We start from the raw sequence: 15514 nt of genomic DNA, 5'->3' as shown, positions 1-15514 counted from the left end.
TTCTTTTAGTGAAATCACTGCCCATAACATTCTCCTTCTGCCATCTGGAAGCCTCTAATCTGGTTTTGTCTTTATGCACTTAACCCTTCTGAACCTTTCATGCAGATGCAATCATATAGTATATGGCACACACATTAAGAATGACAAGATACGTTGTCATACAATTGCAGTGTATTTGTTTAAGTCTGAACTCAAACTGTAGACATATTAATAAATCAATTGAGGACATTTAAACACTGATTACAGATTGACTAATAGTGAATTTTTTTGAAGTAGAATAAATTATTTAGTAGGTATCTTTTATTAAAAAAAGTATCTTTTTTTTTTTTTTTGAAGAACTGTTGTCTGGGTTCTCCTCCAGAATAATTCAGGATTTATGGTAGCTTTCAGGGATGTTGATGAAACCAAGTTAGTTCTGAGAGGATAATGGTGTAACATACATTATGTTGGTGAATTGTCAAGAGGGCCCCCGTCCCAGAATCCAGCATGTTTATTTCAGATATCCTCCAGGACTCCCTGTCTGGGGCAGGTTGGCCTCTCAACTCTGTAACAAGGGGAAACAGCAAACAACTAAGAGTGCATAGAGAAAATGTGGTACATTTACACAGTGGAGTACTACTCAGAAGGAAAAAAAATCAATGGGATCTTTTTTTTATTTAAGTTAGAAACAAGCTTGTTTTACGTGTCAATCCCAGTTTCCTCTCCCTTCTCTCCTCCCATGCCCCCCACTAATCCCCTATCTCACCCCCTTTCCACTCCCCAGGGAAAGTGAGGCCTTCCAGGGGGATCTTCAAAATCTGTCATATCATTTGGGTCAGGGCGTAGCCCCTCCTCTGTGTGTTCAGGCTGAGAGAGTATCCCTCTATGTGGAATGGGCTCCCAAAGTCCATTCCTTTGCTAGGGATAAATACTGATCCACTACCAGAGGCCCCATAGATTGCTGAGGCCTCCTCACTGACACCCACATTCAGGGGTCTGGATCAGTCCTGTGCTGGTTTCCCAGCTATCAGTCTGGGGTCCATGAGCTTCCTCTTGTTCAGGTCAGCTGTTTCTGTGGGTCTCTCCACCCTGGTCTTGACCCCTTTGCTCATTACTCCTCCCTCTGTACAACTGGATTCCAGTTCATCTCAGTGTTTAGCTGTGGGTGTCTGCTTCTACTTCCATCAGCTACTAGCTGAAGGCTCTAGGATGGCATATAAGGTAGTCATCAATCTCATTATCAGGAAGGACATTTAAGGTAGCCTCTCCACTATTGATTAGATTGTTAGTTGGTGTCATCCTTGTAGATATCTGGGAATTTCCCTAGTGCCAGACTTCTCTTTAAACCTATAATGGCTCCCTCTATTATGGTATCTCTTATCTTGCTCTTCTCTATTCTTCCCCTGACTCGATCTTCCTGCTCCCTCATGTCCTCCCCTCCCCTCCTTTTCTCCCCTTCTCTTTCTCCTAGCTCCGTCTCCCCTCCCCCCATTCTCCCAATTTTCTCAGGAGATCTTGTCCCTTTCCCCTTCTCTGGGGTACCATATGTGCCTCAATTAGGGTCCTCCTTGTTTCCTAGCTTCTCTGGCAGTGTGGATTGTGGGCTGGCAATCCTTTGTTCTATGTCTAGAATCCATATGTGAGTGAGTACCTACCATGTTTGCTTTTCTGTGACTGGGTTACCTCACTCAGGATGGTTTCTTCTAATTCCATCCATTTCAAGACTTTGAACTTCTTTTTCCCCTCCCTCTATCTTCCAAGTGCTAGTTTTGCAGACATGCAGTACCTTACAATACTGGGGTAGAATCTGGAGCTGTGGGAATGCATGGAATTGAAAGTGAGGGTTAATTAATTCACTGGACCCAAGATAAATGATAAATGGGTGTTTTATTGGGGAACAGCTTACACAGGACAATAAATAACCACTGCAGCATTTTCTCTGCTCTTCTGATCAGATCTGCAACCCAAGAGGAAAGAGCCCACAAGAGAGAGATCATGTCTTATGCTCTCCTCTTTCAGCTTCCATCAGCACCTGGGGTCATGCCCAAAGGGGTGTGGCCACTGTTACAGGTTCACAGGCAAAATGCTACTACATGGAATAGTACGATTAAGTGAGTGTAGTGGTGTTCACATGACAAATCAGAAACATAACAGCAGTCCATTTACTTGTTTTACTGTGTTGTATCCTGGGGAGCAGGTGCTAATGTTCATTTGCTTGGATAACTTGTATATCAAACAGGTTTATAGTCATGACTCTATGGCCCAGTTGTAGTCCCTTGCCTGGTTTCTAACGTGGTGAGATGAAATCCTAGACTTATCATTATTATACTCTTTCAGTTGAATTTCTGACATGAAAAGCATTATATTTAGATGTCTTTTATACACTACTGTTTTGGTTCTAGCATTAAAAAGACTGGATCATCTATTAAAGTGCAAGAGATAAAAGACCTAAGTTAACGTCTTTCATCTTGGTTCTTTCATACTATTATCTTCTTGTCTCATCTTATATTGACCATTTAAAAGATATTTTGATTTTTGGTATTGAACTCCTATGTCATCTCTGTCATTCTGATTTACATTGCATTGAATGACTTCCATGTTTTTACTTTTTATTTTTCTGGGTTGTTTTCTTGGTATTGATTGGCCTGTTCATTCTCAATATCACCATTTTTGTTAGAAGTGAAAGAGTCACATTTTCTCCCCTTCTTGTTGTCCCAAAATAGACAAGCCACATAGTTATGACTCTTGGGAATTTTCCTGATGCAAAGGTTTGGAAAAGTAGACCTTGTGTCCTCAGCTTGCATTTTAGTCTCTCAGACTCAGGTCACCCAACTGACACTTTTGGTCTCTTAGGAAAGCTTTTGCTTCCCAGCGCTTAAAAGTCACAGAAATAACTTCCTTCCCAGCACTTAAAAGTCATAGTAATAACTTTCCACTGATGTTTGGTTCACTGTTCCCTTTGAAGTATCTTTCCTGTTGACTCCTAGTGGAGAATGAGTGATTGCCATCGAATAGTTAGGATGCTTTGCAGGAAATACCAGAAGTGTGCCAGATTCTGCTCTGTGCTGTACAACAGGCTTTGATCATCTTTATTTTCAGATGTTAGTACCAATGTTTGAGTCATGGGTGGATAGCTACAAGTGACACCTCAGCTTCGTCAACGTGTGTCTTAAAATCCATGTGATTAATGGTGATTGTTTTAATGTGAAATGAATTTTAAGTATGTCCTGGCATTCCCCCCTCCTTTTAGCATCCGTCCTGTCTCTTCTCCTCTCCCCCATCCCTACACTGCTTTCTTAATTAAATAAGACTGAAAATACTATCTGACGATTAAGAGGAGAAACACCCAGAGCTCTTACTCTCCTAAACAACTACTTTTATTTTTCATGTAATATTGCCTTAACCTATGTATTACTGTGATTAAAATAATATTTGGAGTGATTAAAATTAAAGGCAGTTTGTAAATTTTAACCTTGACAGATAATGTGCTGTAGGACTAGTTGTTGGGTCAGGTTGAGTATGAGAAACCTGAGCCAGTTAAGTCTGGCTGCTTTGTCTGTCATTTCATCCAGGGCAGGGCCTAGACCCTCCTTCAAGAGTCCAGGCTGAGAGTGCATCTCTCATTGTGGGATGGGCACCCAAAGTCCATTTGTATGCCAGGGGTAAATATTGATCTACTACCCAAGGCCCTGTAGATAGCCTAGGCCTCCTCACTGACACCCACATTCAGGGGGTCTTGATCAGTCCCATGCTGGTTTCCCAGGCATCAGTCTGGGATTCAAGAGCTACCCCTTGTCAGGTCAGCTGTTTCTGGGGGTTAAACCAGCCCAGTCTTAACCCCTTTGCTCATCAGTCCTCCATCTCTGTCACTGGGTTCCTTGAGTTCAGCTCAGTGTTTAGCTGTGGGAGTCTGCCTCTTCTTCCATCAGCCACTGAATGAAGGTTCTGTTTCCCAGACTCTCTGGCCATGGGATTGCAGGCTGGCACTCCCCAGATCTATGTCTAAAGTCCATAAATGAGAGAGTACATGCCATGTTTGTCTTTTTGTGACTGGTTTATCTCACTTAGGATGGTTTCTTCTAGTGCCATCCATTTGCCTGCAAATTTCAGGATTCCACTGTTTTTTTCTGCTGAATAGTACTACATTGTGTAAATGTACCACATTTTCTCTATCCACTCTTCAGTTGAGGGGCATCTAGGTTGCTTCCAAGTTCTGGCTATTACAAATAATGCTGCTAAGAACATAGTGGAACAGACATCCTTGTTGTATGAATGTGCATCCTTTGGTTATATGCCTAAGAGTGGAATTGCTAGGTCTTGTGGTAGACTGATTCCCATTTTTCTGAGGAATCTCCATACTGTTTTCCAAAGTGGCTGTACGAGTTGGCACTCCCACCAGCAGTGGAGGAGTGTTCCCCTTTCTCTATAACCTCTCCAGCATAAACTGTCATTGGTGTTTTTGATTTTAGCCATTCTGACAGTAGTTTACCTGGTACATGGATATTTTCACTTAACATGAATATTTCCCCGTGTGTGTGCTTTTACCTTTTTAATTCAAAAATTGGAATGCTTTATTAATAAAGTAATATCTTGAGAAAGATGAAAATCACTGAGTGCCACTCATTGCAAGCTAAAAGCTTGATGTACGGAGAGATGGGCATCAGCACATCCAGTTAACAAGGGTCTGTGTCTTTCTGCATGGAGAGGATGAAAGTCTACACACCATCCTCAGGTACCCATATAGAGTGATGGGGACATCATATTCTTTGGATTCAAGCCAGGCTGACTACTCTGATCCCACCAGTTTCCCTCACCATGTGGTGCTGGTTATAATCATGCAACCTTCTGACTGCTGGAATGAACAGTGCCTGCCAGTCAGGGCTGCTCTAGGAAATGAGATGACAAATCAGTCAGTATTCATATGCCTGACCCATTGTCTGGATGTGTTAGGCACAGGATAAATGATGGAAGAAACCTAAGATCTGTACTTATAAAATTTAAGCACACATTGTAGACAACATCTTACAGCCATAATAAATCCAGACAACTCTTAAAATATTTATTTGTATATTTATTGTTTTCTCTTCTGCTTGCAAAAATATTACTGCCAAAAAGGGAATGGAAAATGATGAGAAAGTGATCCTGCCTTGCATGTGCTCTCCTACAGTGCAGCAGCCTCAGCAATGGTCACTTCAGTCAATAAATCCTTTCTGAAGGCTCATGACCAGCCTGGGTTAGGTGTCAGGGCTCACTGGAGAGCTCCAGCCTGGGTTAGGTGTCAGGGCCCACTGGAGAGCTCCAGGGGACATTTACATGCTAAAGAAGTGCCGTATGGCTTTTAATGAGTATGAGTTTGAAACAAATATTTTTACTATCCACTTAAAAATTACGGAATGTAAATAGCTTCAGTGAGTTCCATTGTGGGTAGTGGGTTTGAAAGTCTAAATTCTGAGTGCTTAAAGTTGCTTTTAAACAGTTGTGTGTGTGGGGGGCACTTCCCTTGCATCTTACGAGGCGGTGATACTGAGCGTGGGAGTGGGGATGTACCACAGTGGTAGAATGCTTACTTACCTAGTGTGCACAGACCCCAGGTTTGATCCCCAGAACTGAAAACCAGTACAGGGTGTGTATAAAAGAATCAGCTTTGAGGCAACTTTCTAATCTTTCTTTCCAAATAAGACTGCAAAGTAAGAGGAGTCCATTCATGTCTAATCCTAATTCTGGAGGGTGAGAGATGGTAACACATTCCAAATGAGAACGTTGGTAGGGCAGTGGTAAGTGCTGTAATAGATATCCATTTGTTATTAGGCAACACGATACAGGGTCTCTCCAAGGAAATGATTTTGTGCACATCTTTTAGGAGGAGTTCAAATCTACGGGAAGGAATGCCTACAATTCAGATGTAGAAGTTACCACTACTGGTCAGAGTACATAGTTCAATGCCATGCAGGACAGGAAGTTAAGTGTGTGGCAAGGGGAGGAGTGGAGGGTGAGCCTGGAACTACTGGTCTAAAACTGTTCACTTCTTGAGAAGATGGCATCATCATTTCTATTTCAGAGAAATGGTGAGAATGTAGTATAATGAGCAGAAGCAGAAACAAGAGCAGAACCAGTCAATATAAAATAACAGTTTCTGAAGCGCAGAGAATTCATTCAAGTGAATCCTTGCTGAAGTTGGGTCGTATATAGGAGAGTGTGTGCAGTCTATTCTCCTGCAGAAATGGATTAACAGAATAAATGCATGGGATAGAGTTAAATCTCCATCATGACTTACCTCCACAATGTTGAAGCTCGTCATGCCTCTATAGATCACCAGTGCTCCCTAAGCTGCCACCAGCTACCACTGATCTGTATAAGGTTAGGTTTGCCGAGGTTAAGCTTCATAAAATAGCCAAAAGAATGTATGTATTTACAAAGTAAATGTCTATGTATTATATATTTTATATGTGGTTCTCTTTCAAACTTACAATGGTGGCAGGTGCTCTAGTGGCCATCACACGAGGAATCCTCAGGCAAACAGAAGCAAAAGCTTAGGTCTAGACGGTTCCTGCATTGTTTTCTCATCACTGCCACCTGGATTTTCTCAGTAAATGGGGAATTTGAAAGTCAGGTTTCCAGAGGTTTCCAGAGGCAGCCTCATCACTCTCTCCACATCTGCCTCATCTCAGACAGCGCCTCTCTCCTTGTCTAGTGTCAACGCTCAGTGCGTTTCCTGCTCTCACATAAAAGAGTTTTCAAAGGGCTCCACAGGTGGCTCAGAGCCTCTTCAAGGGCCCCTCTGAAGGATGAAGGACGGCATCCTGCCAGTTCAGCCTCTTGAAATAGCACCTTTGCTTTTCTTTGCATGACAGTTGGCCTATTGGCAAGACTTTTGAACAAAAGGATCCTAACATTTCAAAAACTTGAATGCCACCAACCCAGACATGTCCTGAGGTCCTCTACACTCAAGCATGTTTCCACATCTATAAAATGGAGGTGACAGCTCTTGCTTAGGTGGCTGGAGGGTCATCCAGACACTGTGTGTGAACGAGCATGTGGAACATGGGGGACATTTAATGTGTTAGCTGTTATGGCTCCCACCCCACCCCCAGCAGGTTTCATTCAAATAAGCCTGCATGTTCTATGACTGTTGTACTTTGAATATTAAGTGATTACCTGAAAAAACAAAACAAAACAAACAAACAAACAAAAAAGAGTCATCAGTCTCCTTTATGCCAAAAACAGCATAAAAATGTCTTGGATGTTTACCTTGTTTTTTCGACATATTTTTATTTCTACCTTTTATATATTCTCCACATACACACACAAGACAAAACAATGAGTTTTCCTCTTATGTCATATATTTTTTAAAGTAATTCTGACCATTCACTTATGAAAGTTAACGTATCTGTGTGTTTCAGGCTTGCCAGCTCATGGGAAAGTGACATCAGTGTCCACCCTTTAACCCTGCCCTCTGCAACCTGCCTGGAGCTGCTGCTGATACTGGCGAGGAGCAATGCCTCACTGCCTCTGTCCCTTCGTCAGATGAATTCCTTTCAGGTAAGGAATATCTCCTTAACTAGGATGATTTTCAAAGATCCTGCCATTCACAGGGAAGAAGCCATGGAAAGCCACAGCTTCAAAGGACAATAATAAGGACCACGACGCATGTGCCGCTGTGTTCTCTTCAGTAAGTGCCTTGTGCGGACTCAGGATTCCAAGATTATCTGTCTGTGGCAGAACCCATAGCTTTCCAACTCCGGGTCCTAACCTCTGAAGGCTTCTCTAACATACCTGAGCTTGACAGAGTTCCGAGCATTGCAACCATAGTGCTGACAGATAGTACCTGTTCCCGTTTCCTTCTCCTTGCTATAAACTGTTAGATTATATTCCTGCAGCTAGCTCCCAAGGTCTGTTCCCTTATTTGGCCACCGTCTTGCTCTTGAGACAAAACACCAAGATCCAATAACCAAAATTCATCATTTGGCTAATATGTACAATCAGGATTACTCACTCTAGTAGACTCCCCCTTTTTCTCCTTAAAAACCCCCTGCTGTGAAAACCACCTGCTTTGTTTGCTGCTGCTGTTTGCTGTCTGCCTTTGCAGCCTCCACCCCTTTTGCCCCTTGGGAGATAAATCTTTGTGCTGAGAATTCAGTGTCTGGGCGTGTCCTATACCAACTCCTAGGAGGCCGACCTCCCTTATAGCCTCCATCTTTCCTTTCTCCCAGCTTTGACTTAGGGTAAAAACATCAAGCCAATTTTTGTGGCTCTGATAATGGTAAGCTTGAAGTCAGATGCTGACTGGGTGTTCAGTTTCAGCAGGGGTAGAAAATCCATGTTCTCAGCATGGTTCTCTCTCCTGAACCCCTGCCCCCCCCCCTCAGCCCCTTAGTCCTTCTCCCCTCCATGGGTAGTTATTTGTATATGCTCCCTGCTGCTCATGTAGACCAAACAACAGGGATACGCCTTCCCTAGCGGCCAGCAAATTGTCACCTGAGGTGGCAAATGAGACTTAAGGATAGGGATTACGTAATGGCTTGTGTTGTGACCCTAAAGTTTCTGAATAAAACTAAGTGTATCTCTTTGGTTTATGACAATAGAAAAATACCCATAAGCCCTTGGATGCTGATGGGAGAGGCACACGGTGCAGGGAAGAGAGTGCAGGTAGAGTTGGCAGTTCTAGTGAAGCGAGGGTTGCTGGTGTGTTCTAGGGCAGTGTCAAGGGTGACAAATGCGACATGACAAAACAGGAAATGGATCAAAAACAGCTGCCCCAGTGTAACTTAATCCATATCCTCTTGGGAGTGTGTCGTATCAGTTGTCTCTGTGATTTGCATCCTTTGTCTGAACTTTGGGTGCTGACAAAAAGTTTAGACTCTGGCTTTTGCATGCCCGTGTCTCTGTTGTTAGCCACCGTCAATCCTATACTCTCACAGGGACTTTAAAGAGCACCCTCTCCTACAGGAGGGAAACCTGAGCCAGGAATCTCAGGTCTGCTGAAGACCGGACTGAAGCTGTCCTCCCCAACCCCCGACTTGGCTGAGTGCTGGCTGACATGCTGTCAGTGGCATGGTATAGGGACAGGTGGGTTGTATCTACCGGGGTGTCCTCACACACTCTCTAGTTTTGCAGTAATATTAAATTTACTTGTATACCACATTGACTCAGAAGTAATTTAAAATTCTGTAATCAGTCCATGTAATGAGTGATATAAACACTTATATATAGGCACATCCATTTATGGAGAGAGGCACAAGAAACTTCACAGCTATTATTTCAGGGAAGCAGCATTTGTATTTTATTCTCTTCTCTCCCTCATGTACCACTTGAGGTTTTTATATCAGGTGATGGTCCCCATTTGTAGACTTTATGGCATATTGGAGGCAGGGATAGGACAGTCTTTTGTGTGTGATATAAACTGAGAATAATCTGAAGTCTTGAGGAGTTTAGAGGAACCAGAGTAGTCTAAATAGAGGTTGAGGGATTTGAGAGAGGAAAAAGATACTTTCTCTACTTTCACCCTTTAAGAGTGGCATCTCAGTATCATAGAAAACACAGGTGTATGGAAGGGCATCACTGTGCTCTCAGCATCTCTAAAGAGAGGAGCCCCCAGAGCTGTCAGGTCATCAGTGGCCAGGTCCCTCCCATGGACACCCTGCTTCTGTTTTGCTGAGTGATTGTCACAGAACATGAGAAACTTGACAGAATCGTACAAGCAATGTCCCGCAAAGTGACATCCCCGACCTTATCTCAGCAAAGATGGATGATGTATTCTTACCAGGAGCATTCTGGGAATGGCTCTTTTCAGTGGGCCTGCACACCACAGAAAGCATCAGAGGAAGCAGAGAAGGTTTCTGGCAGCGCTGGAGAGAAATGTTCTCCATTTCATCAATGTAACATCTACTTAGTCATTTCTGATAATTGAGAGAAGAGTCACCAGTTCTGCCTGTATTTGAGACTGATTTTAATTGGAAGTTCACTTTCCCACACATCTTCTCTAAGAGCTGTTTTAGCAAGAGCTGTAAACTAGAATGACACTCGTTAAGACAACCCTCCTTACCTTCCAATTCTCTTACTTCCCATGCTGATGTAGTGACTGAGCAGAGCTGACTTTTCTCTCTTCAGTATAGCTTCTCTCTTTTGGTGGAAGTGTCACAACTCTGGCTTCCCCTCTGCTCTGTGACAGCACTTTGATCTCCCCAGTGTGATTATCTGCAAACAGAATGAAGAGTGCATTAAGAATCATTTCACTTTAGTTATTTTGGAGACCCCAAGAAGAGGATGGGCATAACCACTCCCTACATAGAATTCTCCCATGGCTTCCTGTTGATAAAAGGGAACACAAGCCATAACAAGCTATTTCCGGCCACAGAATCAGTGTACCGATTGTTTTTCCAGCTATTAGGAGAGTACTCTGTGCCAGGTCTTTTAGCATGGCTAGTTCTCTCTGGCTTTCCTTGGTCTCAGCTCATGTGTCCCCTCCCACAGGAGGTTAACCTGACTCCCTCCCTAAGTTTCCGTCTTCTTATCACCGTTATTTTTTTTAACTCCTCTGCCCTGTGAAATGACTGCATTCATTTTGCCTCTTCCTCTACTAAAATGGGTGCTGAGTGAGATCAGGGGATGTTATGGTTTGAATCTAAAATAGCCCCAGATGATGCAGTTGAAGCATTTTGAGATGAGATCAGTCGTGTCCAGGTATGACCATCTACCGCTGAAACATTTTGAATTTGAGACACACCTACCCCAAAGCTATTACAGAGCAGGAGACTTCAGATCTTGTTTTATGCGGGTGTGAATTTTAAAACTAAAAATCTGCTGACATTTAAATTCCATCATTTTCATAATGGAAGAACCACATTTTAACACAGTTACTCAGAAATTAATCATTTTACAATAATCCTCATACCCAGCTACCTTTTTGTCCCCTATTAATATTTATATACCTAAAATTGTTTTCGTTAGTTTGCCTGTATGGCTGTCAAAAGCAATAGCTTGATGGTGGGCATTGAAGTTTAAGCTTAAGAACTTAAATAATAAATAAAAACAAGTACCTTAGAGCTATGGAGGCAGAAGCCTTGGGATTTTGCAGATAAACAGCAGCAGTGGGCTAAAGAGAAAGTGAAGTTTTAATCTCCACACCCTTTTTCCTGACTTCTTTCAGACATTGTACTCCACAAATAACCTCATTTATCTGTTACTTGCCTTGCTCAATTGTGGCTAAATTTTAGCCATTGTTATTGTATATTGTGAGTGTGTGAACATCTGTGTGCGTTGGGGGCGGGGGTTCTGTGTATGGCCTGTGCACACATGTGCATATGGTCAGTTGTCCTGCTAGATCATTCTCTGTCATTCCCTTGAGACGGGGTCTCTCACTGAACCTGGAGTTAGGCTGGCAAACCCCAGGCAACCTGTGGGATGTTTGCTTCACCATACACTGGGGTTCTAGGCACACCCACATCCACGCCCACACCCAACATTGGACAAGATGCTGGGCATTTGGAGGTATGTTCTTCTGTCTACCCAGCTTTCACTCTTACGCACTGAGCCACCTCCCCAGCCTGCCATTATTATTTGTGAAGTGCCATTTCCCCTGATTAGAAAATGATCATTTTTTCCATAGTAGAAAAAAGGGGAGAACACAGAAAAAAATGTCAAGAGAATCAAAACAACTAGAGAACAAGTGTTGCAGTTTTATTCTTATTTATGTTTTCAATGTATTCTCTCACAGAAAATTATATTTATCTTTATAAATGGACCTTATTGAAGATGCTGAGTTCAGTGTCGTTTTTCAGCATTTTCCTCTGCTTAATTCTGGCATGAAGATGATCTTCTTGGAGACTGTTAAAGGACCTTGGAAGGGTGATAGTGCAGGGAGCAGACCCACACACCAAGGGCTGCTGTGGGTGAGGTCAGGTGGCAGATAGACCTGGACCAAGAAAGACGGGCACTGTTCACCTCATGTTGTCACTGAGGCCTTGCAACCCGTGTACGCATGAGGAGCTGAGAAAGGAGTTTTGGCTCCTTGGGTCTGCAGATGTGCTCACCTTCGTTCTGCCCGACGCTTCCGTCCTCCAGGTCAGAGATAATGAGGACTTGCATGCTCCTCAACACAGAATTTTCTCTTCTTCCTTTTTGTTATTTCCCTTTTTTTGAGATTATGATATAATTGCATCATTTCTCTGTTCTGTTTTCTCACTCCAAAGCCTCTGTGTACTCCTCCTTACTCTCTTCCAAATTCAATTCATGGCCCTTTTTTTCATTAATTGTTTTCTCTCTCTTCTCTCTCTCTCTCTCTCTCTCTCTTCTCTCTCTCTCTCTCTCTCTCTCTCTCTGTCTCTCATACACACACACAGAGTATGAGAGAGAGAGAGAGAGAGAGAGAGAGAGAGAGAGAGAGAGAGAGAGAGAGAGAGAGAGAGAATGTGTGTGTCTGTATGGGTAAATACAGCCTGCTCAGTCTGTATAAGGTTACTTGCATGTGTGTTTTCAGGGTTGGCTCTATAGGTATATGGAGCTATGCCCAGCTCTTTACATGGGTTCTGGGGATTGGAATTCAGGTCCTCATGTTTGCTCAGCAGGTACTGTTACTGAGTCATCTCCCCAACCCCTATTGGCTTAATATCAATAAGTTGGTTCTCAAAGAAATACATACTCAGGATTAAAAGTGTGACTTTTTTTTTCCCTACTAGCAAAGAGTGCTGACTCTCACTTTTAGCTTAAAAATATCTAGACAGTTGTTGCCTAGCGCACTTAAGTCTACCTGGTCTTCATATTATCGTGAGGTAGAGGGATGGGTTCCAAGCACCTTTGTTCCTTGGGGGCATTCACTGTGTATCTTGACAGCTGTCCCTATGACACGGGGATGGGGAAGACTAGAGGGAGAATGGGCAGTGACATGATGGCAGATAACATTGTTTCTGGTATGTTAGCTATCTGGGGAGGCTTGATTAGCATTCTGGTTTCTGAGTGGAAACTGGGAGATGGACTCAGTAACAGGAGTAGACTGGGCTAGTCATCTGTATTCCAGCACGTACCCAGCGTGTTTCTGATACAGGTTTCTCAAAACCAAATTACAGGAAACACATGATACTGGCATATACCCTGCTAAAGTAAGAAATGAGAGCGTGTGTGTGTGTGTGGCGGGGGGGTGATTCATTATGTTGACAAACACCTTGTTGCTAGGTCACACGGCTTAATTATTTTTCTGCTCCTTTCTTATTAACCTGCACATGACACAGTCTCTGACTGTGGAATCTTTGTCTTGAAGCTTATAGTTTGTCTTCAGGATTTGTCTTTAGCTCTCTTTTTCATTCCGAATTGTGTTCTAGGATGTGGGTGCTTGTTACTCTAACCTTCCTTTCTGTTCTGTGCTGTGACCACCCAGCAGACCCACCCACCATCATGCCTCTAGGCTTGTCTGCCCCTTGGAGCTGTGCAGCCTGTGTCCTCTTCTCTCCTCATAGAAAAGTGGAGGTGACCTCCAGGCACTCGTACTAATGGAGGACTCGCAAGATCTGGTTGTGATTCTGCTACCCACTGACTTGTGACAATGTTCCAGTCAGGTGACCTCTGTGGGTCCCTGTTCCATTGTCTGTGCAGAGAAGAGATTGGGGTAAATTCTATTTTAAAGTTCCTTTTAAAACTAGAGGTGCATAGAGTCATTTGGTCTGTTCTCAACTGTTTCTGAGCGATTCACCCCGGCTGCATACTGTGACTCTCCTCTTTACAAAGGGCCTAAGCCTTATTTCTGCTGAACATCTTGAAAGTGTTTAAAGAAAGGTATGGGTAAAACAAGACCTCATAGTTGTTCTGTGTGTGCACATGTGTGCAGGATTCCGGCACACACTTCCAAAGAACAGAACCGGTGCCACAAGATCCATTCCCCGGGTGATGAGACGGGATATTGTGAGACTCAGGGCACACAGTGACGTGGAAGCAGCAAAGAACCCTTCTCAAATGGATGGCCTATCAGAGCAAAAGCAGGGGACCCCTGAGATCTCCCCATCTTCATGTCTATTTTCTCTTGTGCTTCATCCATATTGGGTTTCATGCTTTTCCTTTGATTCTAGATCCTGGACTACACTAAAACATACATGACTTACAAATCTCCTAGAAGTTTTTGTGTTTGTATTTTCTAAGTGTTGTTACTCTAAAAGTATTTTCTTCATGTGAGTCTCTTCCCCTGGTTGGAACTACTAACAAGAGACCGCACTCTGCCTCCCACACTTGGACTGGCCATGCTCACCAAGGGTTTCTGGGGATGGGCCTTACTTCCAAGGACAGGATGCTGAAGACATATTGCTTCCTTTAGGAACAACACAATCTCAACATTGAACTGATTGACTGAGCTCAATTTGCTCATGGAAGGAGCTGCTATAATATTCTTGGGAGCTCTTCTGGCTAGAAGGGGAAACAGCCTGGGAAGGACGCCAGCCTTGAAGGGAATGATTGATGGGAAGGTGAACCTGCTCTAAGCCTCAACTGAGAACCTCCCGTGAGCCCTCCTGGTGATGACTAATTGCTTCAGCAAAGCCAGCAGATTTAGAAAATGCTCTGAGGACCGAGGCTGTAAGGTTTGAGTTATCGTGTTGTCCTCTTGTCCCTCGCTCCTATAGACATCATCCTGGCACAGTAGGGCAAGCACTGGTGAGGAGGTGGGAGCTGGCCTGGGTTGTGGTCTTGATGGTGTCACTGGCTTGTCTGTGTCCCCTTGCTCTTGTTCTTCTAGCTCAAAACCCCACTGTTCCTGAATTCCAGGTATTATATCCATGAGCAAGTTGTGACTTCCATAGATAGGCTTTGCCTTCACCTAGAGATCAACACTGTGTTCTTTCGGAGGTTAGCTGTCTGGAATGACTGTCACAAAGGAGTGACGCTGTGTGAGCAGCAGGGAAGTTATCTCTCTGGCGTCATCCGGGGCTTCATGCCGTTAGCCCGGTGGTCAGCTTTCCACAGTTCAAGCCAGTGTGGCAGATCTGTGGGATACAAGGGGATGTCACTACAGTCAGAAGCTGTGATCACAGAGTACAGATTAAACTGCCGCTGAGAATGTTATTTCAGGAGCTGGGACCTCTTTCTATCACTCTGGAGCTAAAAGCATTTCTTATTAAAAAATTACATTTGTCTAGTCCTAGTGTTTGTGGCTTTTTGCTGACTATACGTGATTCCATTTCCTTCTCATTTGACAAACTTGAAAGTCACTTGTGAAGGCAGTAAACACTTGAGATACTTATTGTCTTTCTGAAGCATCAGCTGCTTTTTATCGAGTCCCTAAATACAGTCATGACTGTAGCAAAAATCAGAGCATAGAAAACAGAAGACACAACTACTGGGATTATCAGATCACAATTTCTGCGATTAGCAAGATAGTTGAAGTTTTGTCTGTTACCGTTGGGAAGTATATGATTTGGGCTATTCAGTTTTATTCTTCTTTCTCTTCTTAAAAAATTGATTGGAAAAGTTTTTTTTCTTTTATTTAAAAACTATGCTGGAATGGAAGCAATAGCTTTCAGCTTTCTTACAAATAAGATACAAACTTTTCTAGCAAAGA

At 43.2% G+C, this 15514-nt stretch overlaps 1 protein-coding gene across 2 annotated transcripts in view; it reads left to right on the top strand.

Moving 5' to 3' along the window:
• Ube3d (ubiquitin protein ligase E3D) overlaps positions 1-15514 on the top strand; it is a 134477-nt gene that overhangs the window by 72470 nt on the left and 46493 nt on the right. For both annotated transcript variants that reach the window (XM_013116073.3, XM_021229324.2), the window contains exon 9: positions 7380-7518. In XM_013116073.3, the coding sequence (XP_012971527.1) occupies positions 7380-7518 (139 nt within the window). The remainder of the gene's footprint in view (positions 1-7379; positions 7519-15514) is intronic.

Source organism: Mesocricetus auratus, unplaced genomic scaffold (genome assembly GCF_017639785.1).
Source record: "Mesocricetus auratus isolate SY011 unplaced genomic scaffold, BCM_Maur_2.0 Super-Scaffold_100691, whole genome shotgun sequence".
Lineage (NCBI taxonomy): Eukaryota > Metazoa > Chordata > Mammalia > Rodentia > Cricetidae > Mesocricetus > Mesocricetus auratus.
The sequence above is the reverse complement of the archived record's forward strand: the minus strand, read 5'-3'. Positions and strand labels throughout refer to the sequence as shown.